This window comes from Vitis vinifera, chromosome 18 (assembly GCF_030704535.1).
Source record: "Vitis vinifera cultivar Pinot Noir 40024 chromosome 18, ASM3070453v1".
Classification (NCBI taxonomy): domain Eukaryota; kingdom Viridiplantae; phylum Streptophyta; class Magnoliopsida; order Vitales; family Vitaceae; genus Vitis; species Vitis vinifera.
In genome coordinates this window covers 33,063,230-33,083,724 of record NC_081822.1, presented here as the reverse complement: position 1 = coordinate 33,083,724, position 20,495 = coordinate 33,063,230, and the positions used below count along the sequence as shown (strand labels likewise).

The window sequence follows — 20,495 nt, the reverse complement described above, 5'->3', positions numbered from 1 at the left end:
AAAAAAGAAAAAAAAAAATCCCATAATATTACTGCTTGATATTTATTTTGCTCAAATTATTATTTAGTGATTAAATGAAATGTTATTAATCAATGTATATAGTTGATGATGTATGTATGCAGTTCACTAATCTTAAAACCTGCATATTCTCTTGATTTTTTTTTATTTTTAAATTTTTTTTTGAGATTGTCCTTTTATAAAACTTTCTTTGAGTTTGATAAAGCAAAGAAAGGGAAGTGCAAAAGAGTTCAATGTTTTTAGGCTCGTAATAAAGACTCTGGAGTGAAATTGAAAATTGAGAATTCAGTAAGACTGAAAGCAGATTATAAGTGAACTTTGGGTATCAACCGTGCTCCATCCGCAATGACAATACTTGAGCAAACTTAAGCGAGTTAAACTCAGCTACTCATTTTTTTCCTATGTAGCATGTCCTTTATGTAATTCTTCGAATATTAAGGAGCATGATCTGCAAGCTTGGGGCATATATGCTTGGAAACCTCAGGAACGGGGAAAACTACAAACTAGTTCGAGTCATGTGAAGTTGAGCAGGGGGCTTGTAGGAGATCTAGAAGATGGTTCCAACCAAGCCCCATTCCACACTATACAGATTCAAACCATAGGGAAAAATAGTGCCAAGATGCGCCACCTTGATGTTGCTGCCATTTATGCTTCCCACAAAGGCAGTTTCAGTTGATGATGGCTCTAAGTATAGTGCCATCTTTGTCGCAATTTCATACAGGGTACATATGAGGATGACACGGACCCACCATGTCTATCATCAATTTGCTGTTTCCCACCTGACATAGGATTTCCTACCTCAATTTTGATGCCTTAACGAGACCTACTAATTAATAACCTAAGAAGCACTCATTTTGGAAGCCAAAGAAAGAACCATTGAGGTGTTTCAAGGGGAGGTCTTCTTCTTCATGTTATGAACTATTGAATGCATGTATTTTTTAGCTTGTTTTATTGTTTTTAAGTGTGTTCACAAGATCTTAAATATATTTTCAGTATTTGTAATCCTTTGGTTACAATTGCTTTCATGTTGTGTACATTTTAAGCGCTTAGTTTGAGATTTTAATGGAAATCCTAAGTTAACTCTGCTTTTGGCCACCTTTTTGTATGGTTTTATTTTGATATATATCTAGTGTGTAATAGTTGAGGCTGAGGAGAAGGGTTCTTCTAAGTGCTTATCAGACTTGAGCCATTTTTTACCATGGAATGTCCTATGAATATGATTTTATTTGAGGTTGTATAGATCCTTAGGACCTCCCTTTTGACCATTGAATGCCCCTGAAATATGGTTTTATTGTGCTAATATCAGCTTGTGACCTAGATTCGCTCTTAGTTGGCTAGACCCATCTTTGTCACTTGGAAGCTGAAGCTTAGGAGTACCTTGTAGAGTACCTTAGGTGCTTGTTGGATGAGCCATTCTGACCTAAGATGGTTCTTATTGGGCTCCTAAGGCTAATGCCTAGGCATGAAAAGTGAGGAATAAACTCTAAACATTAAAGCCAATGAGGGTGTGGACCCCGCATTTCGGCTCATGCGTTTCCCACTCGATGGCGAGCTCGATTTTGATTTGAAAAATTGATTTTTTATTGATTATTTGAAAATGACTTGGAGTCGCCACTTATTTTTGTTTTATTTTTAAAGGGTAAACAAAATAAGAAAGAAAAACCCTAAGTGTGACTCCTTATTTTGGAAAAGGTGGTCTGTGAAAAACCGGATCAGGTTCGGGGGTCAGGTTACTTATCGGGAAGGTACGGTAAAGACCGTAGCACCCCTCTAAGCCCCTAAAGTCGGGTCTCTACTAATAAAATGAAGCAAGCAATGGCAATTGATGAGGGAATCAATGAATACTCAGATTGATCATGCACATGTGGGAATCAAAACATGCATAGAAAATGACCAGAATGGGAGTGGATGCGTACCTAGGCCACGAACGAGCAATGCGCTATCATAAAAATGGGGTCAGTATATAATAAAGAGCACAAAACATATCACATGCATCACTAAACAAATTTAAAACTGTTCGAGGGAAACTGGATTTTTGAAATTTATTTGAAAATTGGAGTCTTAAAGATTATTTGAAAATTGGAGTTTTAGAAATTATTTAAAAATTTGATTTTTAGAAATTAAATGTAAGAATGAGAATTTTAGAAATTAAATTTGAAAGAAATTGGAATTTTGAAAATTATTTGAGTGATTGGGATTTTTTTTTTTAAAAAATAATAATAATAAATTATGAAAATTGGGACTTTGGAAATTAAAATTTGAAAGAAATCAGAATTGAAAATTATTTGAGAAGTAGAAACTATGAAAATTGAATTATAAAAATTGGAAAACTTGGAAATCATTCGAAGGCGGAATTTTTAGAAATGAATAAAATGATAATGATAATGATAATAATAAATGAGTAACTGAATAAAATACGAGAATTGGAATATTGAAAACTGAAAATTAAGTTCGGAGATAGGAAAATTAGAATTTCAAATACCTAAATTTGGAAATTGGAATTTTGAAGAATTATTTAAAGATGAAATTTTAAATAAATGAATGAGTGAATAAATAAATGAATGGAATAATAATAATGACGAAATAATGATGATCGGATAAATAATTGCGAAAGTTAGAATTTTGGAAATTGGAAATTGAAATTAGGGATTGGAAATTTAAAGAATTATTTAGAGATGGAATTTTAAATAAACGAACAAATGAATAAATAAATGAATAGAATAACGAAAATAATAAAGATTGGATAAATAATTGCGAAAATTAGAATTTTAGAAATTGGACATTGGACTTAGGGATTGGAAATTTAAAGAATTATTTAGGGATGAAATTTTAAATAAATGAACAAGTGAATAAGTAAATGAATGGAATAATAATAATAACGAAAATAATCGTTAAACAAATGAACGTGAATAGTGAAATTTTTGAGATTGAAAATTAGATTTGGAAGTAATAACGAAAATAATACTTAAACGAATGAACGTGAATAGTGAAATTTTTGAGATTGAAAATTAAATTTGGAAAACGGAATTTTGAAAATTTGAACTTTAATGATTGGAATTTTTAAAAGAAATAAATAAATAGATATGAAATTATAATAATAATAACGAAAATAATATTTAAATGAATGAACGTGAATAGTGAAATTTTTTATATTAAAAATTAAATTTAGAAGTCAGATTTTTTTAAGAATTGAACTTTAATTATTGAATTTTTAAAAGAAAGAAATAAATAAATATGAAATTATAATAATAATAACAAAAATAATATTTAAATGAATCAACGTGAATAATGAAATTTTTTATATTAAAAATTAAATTTGAAAATCAGAATTTTAGAATTACTTAAAAATAGAATTTTAAAAGTAAATAAATAAAATAATAATAATAACAAAAAGAATAATGATTAAATAAATAAATACGAAAATGGGAATTCCGGAATACTATTCTAAAATAAAAGCTTTAAAAATTATTTGAGAAATGGAATCATGAAAGGAATTTTGAAACCTAGAGTTAGGAAAATTGTTAACATAATAAGAAGACAAATAAAAAGTCAAAAGCTTACTGGGGCCATATGCCAAAGTGACCACACTTAGAGGTGGCCAAGGTGGGAATTTTCAAATGATGTTTGAACATCCTAGCAGCCCAAAGAAAAATAAAGCAAAGTCTTGCAACGTGCATATCATGAATTTACATCTAGACCCCACCATCAACCACAAGATATTTTCAATGGTAATGCCTTAGATACTTTCTAGCATGGCTGCAACTGCTCTCTTGGCCTTCCTATTATTATATTCCTCTTTTCTTTTTGAACCTCGACCCCTCTTTTTTACTTCAACAATTTCACTCCCTTTCTCCTCCACACGATTAAATATGATGGAATCCATTTTTTTTTCAATAAAAACTCTAAGCACAGCTGGGTCTATGTTAGAAGCTCATCCAATTTAGTGAACTGGCTGTCATTCAAGTGGGGGGCCTCCTGAGATACTACTTGTTTTGCATCCTCTTCCTTCACCCATTCTTTCATCAGCATCTCTTCTTCCTTTGACATGGTTCTGGATATAAGAGAAGAATCTCCACTTTTTGCATCGAGGGCAAGAAGTATGTCATCCTCCATCTTAACTTTAATTTGCTCCTCACAAATACCCTCATCCTCCAGGACTGAAGTCAGAGAATCTACAGAGGCGTCATCCTTTACTTCGTTACCAGGTTCCATTTTCTAACCCTAACAATCTTGAGAGTTGCGGTGTTGGTGGTCACAGAGCAACATACCACAACTGAGAAGAGAAGATGGAGTATTTAATACCCAGAAATGGTCAAGATGGATCGTTTACCAGGGACTCGGTGGCTCACTCGCTGAGCTTCCAGATTTATCTTTGAAGTGCATGTCAGGAGAAGATGACAAGGAAAACAAAGCAATAATATACCCAAGTAACAAATGCAAGCCAGAAGACGACTAGAAAAATGCATGAAGAGCGATATAATAGGGAAAATGGGTAGGAAATCTACAGTATTCGTACCTGGAAGTCTCTTCTCTGCGCCAGATGTGCTCGCCTTTCAGCACTCGTCTAAACGCAGAGGTACTCCCCTCCTCCTCGGCTTCTCACTGGTTCCTCCTTTCTCAAGCCAACTTTTTCTTTTTAGCTTTTCTTTGGCTTCTCCCGCAAGCCTCCCTGCTGCATCTCCCATCAGCCGCACTTCTCTGCCCCAAGCCCACCTCTCATCAGCCGCCTGAGAATAAAAAAGAAAAAAGCAAGGAAACTTCCCCCTGCTTCGCAGCCTTAGGGGGGGTCTACAGAGGGTTTTAAAGATACAACAAAATGGGTTTCAATTAAAAAAGTGAGCTATTTAGAGAAGGTTTTGAGTGAGACTTTATAAAAAATCAATAGTTGATTGTCACATCCTACTTGAATAATCTCACTTGAGCTTTCAGAGGGGGAAGAAGCTTTTAGAATGACCTAAAGACGTCTACACATTGGTGAAAATCCTTGGAATACTATGGTTCTGGAAAATTCTTATGCATAATTTATACATAGCTTGTACGCAGTAATCTCCAAGGAGTCCTAAATTTGTGGGGAACCATCACAATTCTTAGAGAGTTCCCATGATGCCTCTAAATGGATGATGGTCTCATTTGGCAAATCATTAAACACTTGAAAGATTTCAAGCCACAATAAAGCATTCTTAAGTAATAAAGCTTTCATTCTTTCAAATTCTCTAAGTATTGCTTCTTGTGTTCATCTCTATCTTTTATGTCTACTAGCATTTCATGCACTAATGATATTTTTCATTGTATTACGGTGATTGAATTAATTCAAGCATGAGTTAAAAAGTGTCTATAGAATCTTTGAAAGAACAAGATATATGTTAGTTGTTGTTGATTGATGATAAGGGGCATGTGAAAATGAATTTTTATATTGATGCAATTTTTTAAATATTATGTTTGGGGAGTGTTGTCTCATTTGCATGTGGTTTACATTGAATAACTTGTTTGGGAAAGTGTTGATACATCCATTGTTGCTTGTGATTTGCTTGTTTGTTTATAAGGTTGAAAAACAAGATCATTTTATAAGACAAGAACACGGGAACTATGAGTATTTGTGAGACACCATCTCTAATTGTTTTAAAAAAACACTTATTCACCCCCCTCTAGGTGTTATCCATAGGTGAGATTCTTGTTCAAGTTTCATTGCTTCAACTTTTCATTCCTCTACACCAGGTCCTTGTCAAGCATGCTGAGTCCTTTTTAGTCACCATATAATCAAAGTCTTCAATAACACAACCACCACAAGGCAAAGTGTCCCACAGGTAATTGCAAACAAAAATTAAAGAGCAATTATGTTCCTAATGGATTAGTTTTTATCAAATCCACTTTCAGTAATTAATTTAATCAGGATGTTATTGTTATTATTTAACTAATTACATTAAGACAATGATTAAGTATGATATTTAACCTATAAGGAATGTTTTTACTTATTTTCATTAGTCTCCTTTAGGATTGATTTTGAAGCTTTCATCATACGCTCTCCACTTTCTTTTCTCTTCCCTTTCATATATATATAGAAATTGGCGATCTCTACTCTTCAAAAAGTTTGGCGATCTCTACTCTTCAAAAAGGTCCTTAATTCTATTATATCTAATTGATAGCATAAGATGAGAACTTTAACCATGGGTGAGTAAATCATCACAAGAAGTCATGAATTCTTACTGCCTCAGCACTTCGTAGAAACGTGGGCTCACCAAAAGCATAATAAGGTAACTCACTTGTCATGAAAATTGTTCCATGACATGAATAAGAGTTTCTCTTATTTAATCATTAACAAGTAATTTTCTTACTATAGACCTTGCATTTATGGTTGAAGTTAAGGTTCCATGCATTTAACAAAAACATAATTTTCTTACTATAGAAAACCTTGAATTTATACTTGAAGTTAAGATTCCATTCATATAATGAAAACATATAAATATATGCACTACCGTCTAGTGTAACTTACCAAGAAGTTTAGAAATCCATCACCATTTGAATAAGAGATACAGTGCAAGGAATAAGCAAATGCAAGATCCTTAATCAATTTTATCCAAAAGAAGAAGCCTAATATTCCCATAACCGTTCCCAACAAGAAAATCAATCGAAAAGCAAAAATGGGATTCCGAGGAAGATTAGTTGTGATTTGGAGATCTTTTCTCTCCTCAGATACTAATCCACGGCAGCTGTGAGAGTCCTTATAATCAAAGCATCCACTTCCATTGGGTTCACACTCTTCAAGGCTCCTCCTAATTATGGTGTCTTGTAATTTTATTTTGTCCTCATCTTCAAAGAGAACAACACTTCCACTGGCTTCCCTCACAACCTAGATGTTGTAATGATCAGAATTTTCTAAGTCATTACTATACCACCTACTTCCATTGGGTTTACCCTCCTCAAGGATTCTTCTAACTATGAAATCTTGTAATCCTACTTCCTCCTGATCTTTAAAGAGAAGACTTCCACTAGGCTCCTTTTCAACCTAGTAGAAGTAATCAAAATTCTCTTATTCTAAGTCATCACTACTGGGTTCACCCCTGTCAAGGCTTCTCCTGATTGTGAAGTTGTGTAATTCTATTTCATCCTCATCTTCAAAGGGAAGACTTCCACTGGGCCCCCCAATCTTGGAATTCGTAATGATCATAATTCTCCGATTCTAAGTGTTAAGAGTTTGGTAACTCGAATTCTTTTTGGTTTGACCTAAAAAGTTCGCGATGCAACATGTGATAAAGATAAAATTATGAGATTTTTAGGGGGTACAGGGGCTTTGTCCCTAACACATGGACTTGTTTTATTAGTTATTTTTGTTAGTTTGCAACACTAAGTCATGACTAGACCACCTACTTCCACTAGCTTCACCCTCGTCGAGGCTTTTCCTGATTATGGTGTCAAGTAATTCTATGACATCCTTATCTTTAAAGATAAGACTTCAATGGGCTCCCCCTAATCATTAGATGACCTTCTTCCACCGACCTCCTCCTCTTCTTGGATATTGTGATCCAAGTCATCATCATATCATCTGTTACATCCAAAGTAAATAATTGCAAAGGGCAACATTTCATGGTTTGCTCTAAGCCAAATAATCTAACAGTGAGGACAACAGTAATTAGAATTGGATTGGATGATTAGTGTATTGTCATGATTCACGTCTTCATCACTATATGCTAAACCAATCCCACACCTCCTAATTCAAAAATGAAAGTGGGAGTTTGTGTGGGAGTTCACAAAAAATTTGGCCATGACTTGAGTGACTTGATGCCAATCGATGCAGAGAAGAAATGGTACATAAAATAGACACACGTGAGTTGACCCAATCCCTATATTACCACGAGGTGGAGAAGGGTTCTCATTATATAAGATGGGAGTCCAAAGACAAGCTTCAAAATATGTTAAGGTACAAGTTGTGAATATAAGACTAAGAAAGCCATGTTCCTCAAGAATGATGACAAGATAAAAAGCACAACCCAGGAACTTGGAATTAAACCAAATTGGAGGTAGCTCTCCTACTATACTTCCCTAACTTTGAGAACTTATTCAATCTGGTATTCTACTTCTGGAAACAATAATGTTGAATTAGCATCTTCTTACACAATCAAAACATCACCAGGCATTCAACATTTATTTTACACTTGGCCAAAGATGCAAGTGGTAGTGCTCGAGTGGCCATCTAGTACTCCATGGACGCTCGAGCGGCCATCAAGTAGTCCAAGGGTACTTAAGTGACCATCCAACACTCTAGTGATACAGACCACAATAAGTAAGTAGTAGGGGTAAAATTGGTATTTGAGATATATGTGAGGTCAAGGGCATTTTTTTTATTATTTTTTTTATCTAACCCTATTTTTGGTTGTAGGTTTATTTTTGGTAAATTTGGATTCTATCCTAATTGAGTTACCAAAATTGTGCAATAGGATCCTAAAAGGCCATGAGAAAATATTTATTTTATTTCCTTATATGTTTTTATGTCTATATTTGCTTTTGGCATGTGTTTGGCCTAAAAATGGATATTTTGTATTTCTTAATTATGAAATGAATTTTCATGTAATTTTTCCAAAATAGTTTACCTATTAAATTGAAATGTGCATGGTTAGACAAGTTATTTTAGGAAAATAATGAGTTGGAAAAGGATTAAGAATTTACTTTCCTTTTCAAAAATTTATTTTTATTTTATTTAAAATCCTCTTAAATTTTAGAGATTTTTAAAAATAAAATTTTTCCTTGAAGGAATAATTCTTAATTTTTCAAATATATCTTTATAAAATAATTTTTTTTTCTTATTTGCACAAGATTCCAATTTGGGAAAGTAAGTTAATTTTGGAAAGTTCATGATAGATAATTTATAATTAAGAAGGTTACCAAAATAGTGTTAAAAAGTAAATAGTAATTTAATGGAAATAAAATATTTTGAAAATAATTTCCAAAATGGATTATTTAATTCCTTTTAAAGAAATAAACATTTTGGAATTATTTTCATAAGGAATATTTTATCCATTAAGGAATTACCATTAATTTAGAGAAAACTCTTATTTCCAAAAAATTAAGTAGGAGAGAGTCTTACCAAAGCCCAACCATTGTCAAAGCCATGTTGATTTGGGCTCATCACTACCCCATTCATGGATAGGGTCATAAGAATCAAGGGATATGAACATTCCATATGGATAAGACTATACATGTCTATAGTGGGAGGAACCATCCCAACAAATCACCTACCACAGTTCCACTTGCATAGTTCAAGAGGTAAATAGATAAGGTATGTTAATCTTGCCTTAAATATCGCTCATGGTTAAGGTAGAAAAAATGATTTGAGAAAATCTCTAACTAATATTAAGGTCATGACCTGCCCATTGTAGGCTTGATTTTTATGATACCTTGCAAATGGATAGTCCTAAGAGCTTTATTTTTCTTCTAAATTTATTTTTGCTTTGTGTGGATACTCAATTTTAATTAATGCATGGGTTTTATTTTTGTTACAGATATCATGTCTTATAATATGATTAATGTCATTCTCATAACTAATGAATTGAGTGGATCAAACTATGTAGATTGGAAAAAGGAATTTGGACATGATACTTATTTTAGAGGAGCTAAAATGGGTAATATAGGAATTTGCTCCAAATCCTCTTAATGAACGATCTGTGTAAGAGGAGAGGGATACTTATCATAGTTGACATAAGGCAGGTCAAAAAACTAAGTGTATCATACTTGAATCTTTGGATAATGTGCTATTGTAGGGAAACTTATATTTCTTTATTCCCTATCCCAAGTTCAAGTTCAGGTTAGGTGCATGAATACTCCCTAGGACTTTAGATCCTAGCAACAGAAGCATAAAAATAAAACTTGTATTAACATGATCTAGAAGAACAATGCTTTAGAAAACTTTACCTATGATTTGGATATTCCAAAATCAATTTTGCATGGTGAAGAAGAGTCTAATGTATCTATCTGAAAGTCTCATACACCTAAGATCTTCCACGTGATAACTCTAACCATAATTTTGGCACTTTAAAGGGTGGGCAATAAGAGGGAGAAAGCTTTGGCTCTCATAAATCGCATGAACTAATGTTTGTAATATAATAAGGTAGTGTTATCACCTATCAAGATTATGTCTCCAATCCTTAAGCAATTAACATGCTCTAGTTCTGATAAGCATATGTCAAATTTCCACTAAAGGAAATGTTATGACCATAGTCTTGTAGATCACATATCCTTTGGATCACCCAAGGTGACACACTGTCTCAATCCCATGAGATATCATGATGTTTTTATTGAGAATAACTATTATCATTAGCCTTCATCAACAATGACCCAATTCATAGGGATATATGGTCATCTTAGGGTTTCACCCATAGGTTAAAGACTCTTGTTGATTTTAGCACATGCTTAATATCTCTCAAGGTTGAGAGTCCATATAGTATAGTAGCTTAGTGAATCATGGGAACCAATATCCTTATGTCATGGTTCATTGTAGGTCTTGTCCAGTGTGCATCACATATAGTAGTGCACTCATAATGAGAAAACTATCCTGATGACTAAGATAAGTCATCTTTCTAATTAGGAGGTAGTGTAGCACAATTTTAGATGGATTTCCCAAATCCATGAATTGATTGTAGACTACTCATCACTTTGCAAGGACCCCATGACTTGGATGTTCTATGCAACTCTAAGTCATGTACAATGTAAGTAATGTGGCCATATATGCTCAAGAAACCAATTAATGTATATGGGATAATAGAGATAAACGAAGAAATATGAATAAATAAATTTATAAATGAATCTCTATCTATTATATCATGTAATGCTTTTTAGGGCTCAATCCTAATAGTTGCAACATCAAGACGTGGTTATGACAACAAGTTATGATATTATCCTTTGTTTGCATTAGATGTTTGGTGGTAAAGTCAAGTTAACTAAATAAATTGTCCCCTTAGGTCCATCATGAATGCTAAGATGTTAGAAGGAACTCTCGTTAGAGATTATATGATTTGTATGGTTGGTTTTGTTAGGATTAAGCCCCTAAAAGTAAGACATGATGTAACAAAGTTAGACTTAACTATCCCCTTGCTACCCTTTTGGTATACTGACATTGATTTGAGCATGCAGTCCATATTTCTTACATTGTACATGACTTGGGTGTATTAGGAGTTGCACAGAAGATACAGGTCATGGGTCCCTTATAAGTAGATAAGTTGTCCATAGTTGGTTCATGGATTTGGGCAATCCAATAGAGACTATAGTGCACCACCTTCTAATTGAAGGGATGTCTTATCTTGGCCATTGGGATGGGTTTCCCATGGTGAATGCACTAGTGTATGTGATGCACATTGGACAAGACCTACGGTGAATCATGACGCAAGACTATCAATTGTCATGATTCCCCAAGCTACTATACTACACAGATTCTCAACCTTGAGAGGATATTGAGTCTGTGCCAACGTCAACAAGAGGCTTTAACCTATGGCTGAAACCCTAAAGTGGTCATATATCCCTATGGATTGGGTCACTATTGATGGAGGTTGGTGGCAACAAGTATTCTCAATATAGGCACCATGATATCTCATGGGATTGAGACAGTGTGTTATCTTAGGTGATCCAAAGAACATGTGATCATGAAATTTGTGGCCACATTAATTCCTTTAGTGGAATTGACATATGCTCCTTGGAGTTAGAATATGTTAATTGATCACATAATAAGTATGATCTATAACTCAAGGATTTGAGATGTAATCTTGATAGGTGATAGCATTACCATGTTAGATTATAATAGTAGTCCATAAGGAATCTGCATGTAGTTGATAGTAGGTCACGGACCTGAGCACTTGGTGTCTCATTGTAATCTACATAGGAACTAAAGTGTAGTTAACTTTCTGTAGTGGGATGTTGAGTCAATTTCAAAACTTGATTATAAGGGATCCAATACTCTTATGGGTCTCAATGGTCCCCACTCTAAGCTCATATTCCTTAATGACACAGTTTATGAGGGTTGGATGGGTTTTTAGTTCACTTTTGTGCATAAAGGCATTTTGGTAATTACACAAGGTTGCACAAAGATAAGTGAGTGGTATATTTAGATTAGGCTAATTGATTAATTAAGTCTTGTATGATTAATTAATCAATTAACAACCTTTTTAGGTTAGATGAAGTGACCCAAACCTATAGTGGGTTCAAGTCACTTAAGCTTAGTAAGAAGACTATAAATACCCCTTTAGGGATTAGGGTTTCTAGGTTTGGTCGTTCTCCCTTTTCAGTCCAAAGAGAAAACCTTAGCCTCCACCCTTGAGATCTCTACCATCTTAGTGCCTAGAAACAAGGAAGAGTTATTAGGTGAAAGATCATGGTGTTTACGAGATCCATTACGACTTTAGAGTTATCTACATCGATTGGAATCAATCCGAGAACATCCAGATCAAAGGTATGTGATTTTATTCTCTATCCATATTTTCTATGGTATCATTTTTTTTTTTTTGAATACTTGTTTATCCGTTGTGATATATTTAAAGAGCCTATGATAGATTTGCATGCATCCTACGCGATCCAGGGCATGGGAACGTAGTAATTCGGGGTTCCCAATAGGTTTCTTTAACAAGATGGACATCGTTGGAGCTAAGATTAATGGGGAAAACTAGGATGACATGGCCCTAGAGACCTTGCCAAACTCTTGCACATAATTCAAGCTCAACTATATTATGAATAAATTAGTGATGAGCTTACTTGGACTAATGGGGGAACTCCAAATGGATGAGGGGATTCTCAAGTACCAGAAGCACATCCATATGGTAGTCGAGAGTTCTTTAGGTTCTTTTTGTAAGAAGAAGAAGAACAATATTGAAACCACAAACCAAAAGGGAAAGTTCAAGGCCAAGAGGAAGAAGAACAAATGGTAAGGTAAGTGTTTCATTTGTGGAATGAAAAGGCCAATGGAAAAAGGAGTGTTCAATTTTCCTGAAGAAACAACCAAGTATGCATCATGAGCTTTTAGTTCAATTATGTTTAGTGGTGTATTCCACCAATTCTTGGTGGATAGATTCTAGGCTCACTTACCATATTTGTAATTCTTTATAGGGATTTCAACTAAGGAGAAGACAAAATAATAGGGACATGTACCTAATGCTAGCTTTTAATGTCAGGATTGTGGTGTAGGTAGTAATAGTTTTTATGTACCTTTATCCTAGATAATAATTATCTTCTAGAACTCAAAGATTATCTTTATGTTCCCAAGTCTAGGAATAATTTAATTTTGATTTCTATTTTATATAAACTAAATTATTCAATATTTTTAATAATAAACAAGTTTTTGATAAATTGAGTGATTTGTTTGTATGCTTAGTAATGCTAATAGATAATATTTATTTTGCATCTCCATTATCCATTTGGCCAAGTAATGAGAATAATCATATCTCACTTAGAAGAAAGGAACCTAGCACTAATCAAGCTCAACTTTAACACTTGATCCTATGTCATATTAATTTAGGATCCAAAGATTGATCAATTCTAGAATATTGCATTCACTAATTCCAGAAGATCTTTCAGTCTATGAATCCTGTATAAAAAGTAAAATGATGAAGAGACCCTTTACTGCTAAAAGATATAGAGTCAAAGAGTGTTTGGAGTTAGTGCATACTCAAGTGCATAAGCCAAAGACAATTCTCCATAATTTTGGAAGATTTAGTTGGTAGAGCTTGAGCACCCTCAAAGTGCTTGATCCAATGCTCGAGCACTTGATCCAAAGCTTGAGCGCTCGAGCTATTTTTAAACCCTTTTTAAGAAACCATTTTGTAAAGTTTTAAAAACTCGATCCAACCCAAGCCATACCTACCATTAGTTTGCCTTTTCTAGCCTTTCTAAACTTCTATGTGTCATCTTAGTTGATAAATCAATAACCTCAGGCCTTCAACTAAGAGTAAGACACAATCTAGAAAGATTTGAAGTTCAAAGGTATGAAACAAAATTATCAAGCTTGAACTACATAGCCTAATGTAGCAACACAAGGAATTCGAGGTAGAAAAACAATAACTCAAAATAAAAATAAAATAAGATAAAAGAGAACACACAACTATCAGATAAAATCTTTTCGCCAAGCACCCCGTAATTAATTCCAAGAAACCTACAAAACTACTAAATAACACTGACCTACCCACTGCTATGAACTTACTGTAAATTTGAATCTAAAGCAATAACAAAAAGGTAGAAATTAAAGAATTCTGTCAAATATTCTTTTATAAATCATTCTCGAATCCCTTTTGGCCTAAATAAGCAAATTGATCTCTAATATATGAAGTACTTAATTCCACTGATTTAATGCTTCAGCATGGAATTGAAAATACTATAAACAAGTTCACCTCTTCATCAAGAGCGATACCTGCACGTACTCTCTCCTTCCTCAATTTCATTTTCTTTATCTATTTAGGCTTATGGCCAAAGATAATATCCATCACATAGACTAGAGCAATTATCAGATAGTTCAAGTACGTTTCACTTAATGGCATATAACTAATAAGTAGTTATTACTAGGAAAAATAAATATCAGATAAAGTTAAATGAATTTTCTTTGAACTCAAAGCCCATAAGCCAGTGCATTGATGAATGGATTGTCCCTTGAGTGGAATCATGGCTTGGGTCCTCTCAATGTGTTAGGTGCATGAGTCCTCGCTAGAGCAGGCACTTCCACTGGGTCCCCCCTCATCAATTTCTTGAATAAGGAGAGTTGAACGGGGAGGAGGAGGTGGAGAAATGTATTGGATCATTGTTGGGTTGTTGTCACTCACATCTTCACTGCTGTATACTAGCCGAATCCCACACCTCTTAACCACCAGGGCCAAGTTGTTGGTGAACGCCATAAATGCAGCCTCAAAGTGATTCACTTCATGCCACTTGAAGGAGCTGACAACTGGTGCATACCCCAGCCAAAGGTGATCTGACTCGATTAATGCAGGCCCAGAATTAAGATGGAAGACATTATCACTGTAAGAAGCAGCGGAATTTTGGAAATCGAATATACAAAATAAGCTAAAAACGTTAAAATTAGGGTCGTGACTGGGCAGGGCATCGAAACCAAGGACAGCAGAAAGTGCAAAACCCAGGAAGTTGCTATTAAACCAATTTGGAGGTAGCTCTATATTTACTTTACGCCCAGAGCTCTGATAGCTGAACCAATCTGGTATTTCACTTCCAGGAACAACAGTGCTGAATTCAATGTTCACACTCTCTGGGTTATCCTGTACATGAGAATCATGATGATGTTGAAACTCTTCTCTAATTGTTTTCAATAAATAAACTTCAGATTTCTTGATAGTATAACAGTGGAGCCACGTGGTACTCATTTTTCATCAATTTCAACTGTATGATATTACTGCATAATGAAAATAATGATATCAGAGATAGAGAATGGACTCACCTGAGCATATCCAGACCTCTTCTGAGTTTGAAGAAAAGTTGCCAGAGCCTGCAACATGGACCCAATGTTGTTTTGATAGGTTTTAATTTTCAAACATTCACTAAAAGAGACATGTCTAAGAGACGAGAAGAGCAACTGGTTTGAGATTGTTTCTAATGACATGCAATTATGTGCATCTATCTCCTTTATGCTTGATGGAAGCTCCGACAATGCTTGAAGCCTTCTGCAATTTTGCAACTTAAGCCTTACAAGCTGAGAAAGTTGACTCATGCTTGAAGGCAGGCTAATAAAGTTATTCCCACTTAAATCCAAATTTTCCAGCGAAGATAAGATTGCAAGGTGACTCAGGTCTGCTCCTTCTGATATATTACAGTCTCTCAAATTCAGTTTTTTTAGAGAGCCCAAACCTGACAACGGAGACAATAGAAATTTGCTGGAATTTGAACTTTTTCTTGGCAACAACGTTAACCATGAGGCAGATGGTGGTCCTTTACATCCATTAAAGGATAATAATTGAAGGTTTCTCAAGAGACAAATCGAGGAGGGTAGTGCACTTATAGCAGTTTCATCTGCATATAGCTCCTTCAACTGTTCTAATTAAGTTCCCAAAGTTCTCCGGAAAATTTTCAACTTTTGAGCAACCAGAAAAAATAAAAGTTTCCAGAGATTTCAGCTTACAAATGCTGTTTGGAATATTCTTCAGCATTTTGCAGTCTCTCAAACTCAAGAAACTAAGCTTGCCCAAAACTCCAAGGGTTGGATGAACCTCACGCAAATACGTACACCCTGTGAGAGCTAACTTCTCAAGATTGCTGATCCCTGAGAAATTTGGGGTCTCTACAAGATATTTGGAGTGACTGAGATCCATGAATTTTAACTTTTCAAGAACCTGAAATGAATGACAAGTAGCTAGAAAAATTAGCTTTCGCTGATATTGCAAATTATTAAAAAAAAATGAATAAATTATAATCATACCTTGATTCCTTTCCAAAGTTGTTTAACATAACTACAAGGCAGGCTGAGGTCAACAAGATTCTTGGGGCTAAAATCATGCGGCAACAGCTTCAAAGGATATCCATGTAAATGTAGATGCCTCAATTCATTGTAATCAAATTTAAAATCCCGAGGAATATGCACTTTACATTTCCTTTTACTAGTACATTCTGAGTTTGTCGAGGGGATATAGTCATAGAATTTGAGCAATCTAAGCTTATCCATCCCAGCAAAGGCCTTTGTTGTAAAGTGTATCTCTTCTATACCAGACAAGTTTAAAAATATGCCTTCAACTTCTTGTGTTCCCTAATAAACAAGTAAAAAGGATTAGTGAAAAACATGCAAGATAAAGGATTTTTCTAGAATTATATAAATATATAGTTACTTAAACAAAATTAATATGCTGTATTTTTCAATCTAAATCTTTGTTACAAAAAAGTAATTGATGAATTAGGTTCTCACCGTATTTTTACTTAATACATGATAGGCATCTTCGTAAATCCATAATCTGCTGCATTTGCCAGGCTCTTTAGGGCTTGTTTGGCGAATGATTTCCCAACCCATTTCTTGGAGTGAATCATGCATCACTATTTTGTCATTGTTGGAAATAGTTATAAGAGACTTATCAATGAGACCTCTTATTCCGCTAACTGCGAAGAAGCCACAACCATCTAATATTTTTATCACATGATCTTTATCTTCACCTTTGAAAAAACACGCGATATCCAAAAATATGTTTTTCTCTTTGTCATCCAACCCATCATAACTTATTCGAAACACTTCTTGAATTCTACCATGAGGAGTATCTTTTAGTTTGTCTAACTCACTTCTCCATTCATGTTTGCTCATGCTAAATAAAAAAGAGCCTAGGACTTTAAGAACTAATGGAAGCCCTTGAGCATATGTTGTTATATTGTTGGAAAGCTCCATAAATTCGTCAATAGCAATTTGTTGTTTTGAGGCATAACGTCTAAGAAACTCAATAGCTTCAGTATGAACTAATTTCTTAACCTCATAGACCCTCACTCCATGTGACATTAATAAACGCTTATCCCTAGTTGTGATAATGATTCTACTTCCTTGTCCAAACCAATCATGGCTTCCAACTAAGTATTCAAGTATATTTTGATCATGTACATTGTCAAGAACAATAAAGACCTTTAGGGAGCAAAGCCTTGCCTTTAGAGAAATTGGCCCATTTAACTTTATATTTTCATGTCCTAGAATTTGAGAAAGAAGCTTCTCTTGTAAACCTATTAAACCTCATTTTCTCAAATCTTCTCCAACATCTTCAAGATAGGAGCAACCTTCAAATTGACTAGAAACTCGATCGTAAATAGCTTGTGCAAGGGTTGTCTTACCAATGCCACCCATGCCCCAAATTCCCACCATGCGAACATCAGTTGATTCTGTACATAATAGTAATTCCATTTCTCGTATTTGGGAACCTATTCCAACCAGTTGGTCCAACGCCCAGATTTGAATCCCAATGTTAACAAAGAGATCCAACGGCCAGATTGCTTCCAAATTGTGATCCGATGGCCAGATTTGAATCCCAACATTAACAAAGAGATCCAACGGCCAGATTGCTTCCAAATTGTGATCCAACGGCCAAAATTAATTTTGAATGGTAACTTAAGGTTCCAACGACTATTTTGGCCCAAATTTCATCTATAAATAGCCAATTTTGCATCAATTTCATCTATTTTTGCTTTGATTTTTCATTTGCTCTCTTATTACTCCAATTTTTTCCAAGGTTGCTCAATTATTCAATCATTTTAAGGTATGTTTATTTGAAATTATAATTAATTTTGTTTGCAATAATTAATTCATGTATTTTTAATTAATTAGTATGTTTACATTCAATTGTAATTAATTTGTATATTTTTATTGAATTAATTTAGGTTATGATATATTTATTTTAGATGATTATTTGTGAATTAGATTCACATTTAGAATTACATTAAACTAGTTAACTTAGCTAAATTATTTAATTAATTTAATTAACATAGTAAATTATGTAATTAATTTAATTAACATGATTAATTATGGAATATTAAATATGGAATATTAAATATGCTCAATTTTTTTTATCGCGATTTATTTTCATATTCAATTATGATTAATTTCAATATTTAGTAAATTTGTCATAAAATTACATTTAGATTTAAAAAATTAACTTAGCTAAATTATTTAATTAGTTAAATTAACATGAACTACTATATATGGAATATTAAATATGCTCAATTTTTTATATTATCGTGATATATTTTCATATTCAATTATGATTAATTTCAACATTTAGTAAATTTGTCATAAAATTACATTTAGATTTAAAAAATTAACTTAGCTAAATTATTTAATTAGTTAAATTAACATGAACTACTATATATGGAATATTAAATATGCTCAATTTTTTATATTATCGCGATTTATTTTCATATTCAATTATGATTAATTTCAATATTTAGTAAATTTGTCATAAAATTACATTTAGATTTAAAAAATTAACTTAGCTAAATTATTTAATTAGTTAAATTAACATGAACTACTATATATGGAATATTAAATATGCTCAATTTTTTATATTATCGCGATTTATTTTCATATTCAATTATGATTAATTTCAACATTTAGTAAATTTATCATAAAATTACATTTAGATTTAAAAAATTAACTTAGCTAAATTATTTAATTAATTAAATTAACATGAACTACTATATATGGAATATTAAATATGCTCAATTTTTTTTATCGCGATTTATTTTCATATTCAATTATGATTAATTTCAATATTTAGTAAATTTATCATAGAATTACATTTAGATTTAAAAAATTAACTTAGGTAATTTATTTAATTAGTTAAATTAACATGAACTACTATATATGGAATATTAAATATGCTCAATTTTTTTTTATCGCGATTTATTTTCATATTCAATTATGATTAATTTCTATATTTAGTAAATTTATCATAGAATAGAATTATATTTACATTTAAAACATTAACTTAGCTAAATTAGTTAATTAGTTTAATTAACATAGATTTAGATTTAAGTGTATTTTTCTTGCAATAGATTTAGCATGGCTAGTGAAGGTGGTTCTGTCGTGCCAGGGCGAGATTCGGCTTGGAAGTATTGTTCACCAATTGAGGGTAACCGAAATGGAACAATTTGTAATTTCTGTGGGTTGGTAATGAAAAGTGGAGGCATCACACGATTCAAGTCTCATTTAACACATAAGGACCCGCATAACAACACCAAAAAGTGTCCAAGAGTGCCGCCCGAAGTGAAAGAAGAGATACGATTGTTGGTGCATGACAAACAAAAAGCAAAAGCAAAGAAAAATGCTGACATTGAAGACATTCGTAGTCAATTACATGGCACAATGGGGACGCATCATACACATTTAGTAAACGAAGATGATGATGATGAAGATGCTGAGGATGAAGATGAGTATATGTATCCGACAGATATGCACCCAAATGAGCGAGATGCATATCGATCTGCAGTTCATGCCTCGAAAGCATCTAATTGGGAACGTGAACAACATGAGAATATTGTAGGAAGAAAACGCAAATCGGGAGAGTCTTCTACTGGTATACCGTCGACAATGCGAAAATCACAGAGTATGCGACATTCGCATCATTCACCCCCTATTGCCCCTTCGCTTTACAAGTCTTTTGCAGCAAGACAAAAAAATATCAAAGATATATTCAAGGGTGGTGCAATTAAAGAAACGATGGGATGCTTAATCAGCAAATTCTTCATTTATGAGAGTGTTGCACCCACAAAAGCAAAGTCTCATCACTTAAAGAATATGATTATTGGTGCACAACAAGCAGGTAATTACTAATTTATCAAATGTTATATTGTGTTATACTTTTAGTAAGTATAGTATTTTGTGACATGTTTTACATATGAAGTGCAGGAATGGGAATCGACCTCCATCTCCATATGAAATAAAGAACAAATACTTGGAAATGGAGTACAAAGAAATGGAAGCTTATGTGAACCAACAAAGGGAAAAATGGAAGACATATGGGTGCACAATAATGTCAGATGGATGGACA

The 20,495-nt window shown here is 33.4% G+C and overlaps 1 protein-coding gene and 1 long non-coding RNA gene across 3 annotated transcripts; both read right to left on the bottom strand.

Moving 5' to 3' along the window:
- Window positions 1–3,587: 3,587 nt before the first annotated feature.
- Window positions 3,588–4,770, bottom strand: LOC109122057 (uncharacterized). Its single transcript, XR_002029498.2, has 2 exons — window positions 4,535–4,770; window positions 3,588–4,291 (listed from the first exon to the last, which is right to left on the bottom strand). It is a non-coding gene; the product is annotated as an uncharacterized LOC109122057 (long non-coding RNA).
- Window positions 4,771–14,412: 9,642 nt separating this feature from the next.
- LOC100248210 (probable disease resistance protein At4g19530) lies at window positions 14,413–17,885 on the bottom strand. Of its 2 annotated transcripts, none has more exons than XM_059734365.1 (4): window positions 16,886–17,885; window positions 16,406–16,729; window positions 15,431–16,319; window positions 14,413–15,251 (listed from the first exon to the last, which is right to left on the bottom strand). In XM_059734365.1, exons 3-4 carry the CDS (start codon window positions 15,698–15,700, stop codon window positions 14,667–14,669), a joined length of 855 nt encoding a protein of 284 aa, XP_059590348.1. In that variant the 5' UTR covers window positions 15,701–16,319; window positions 16,406–16,729; window positions 16,886–17,885; the 3' UTR covers window positions 14,413–14,666. Both variants share the same exon structure in this region; 1 of them encodes a protein (XP_059590348.1).
- Between the last annotated feature and the right edge of the window lie 2,610 nt (window positions 17,886–20,495).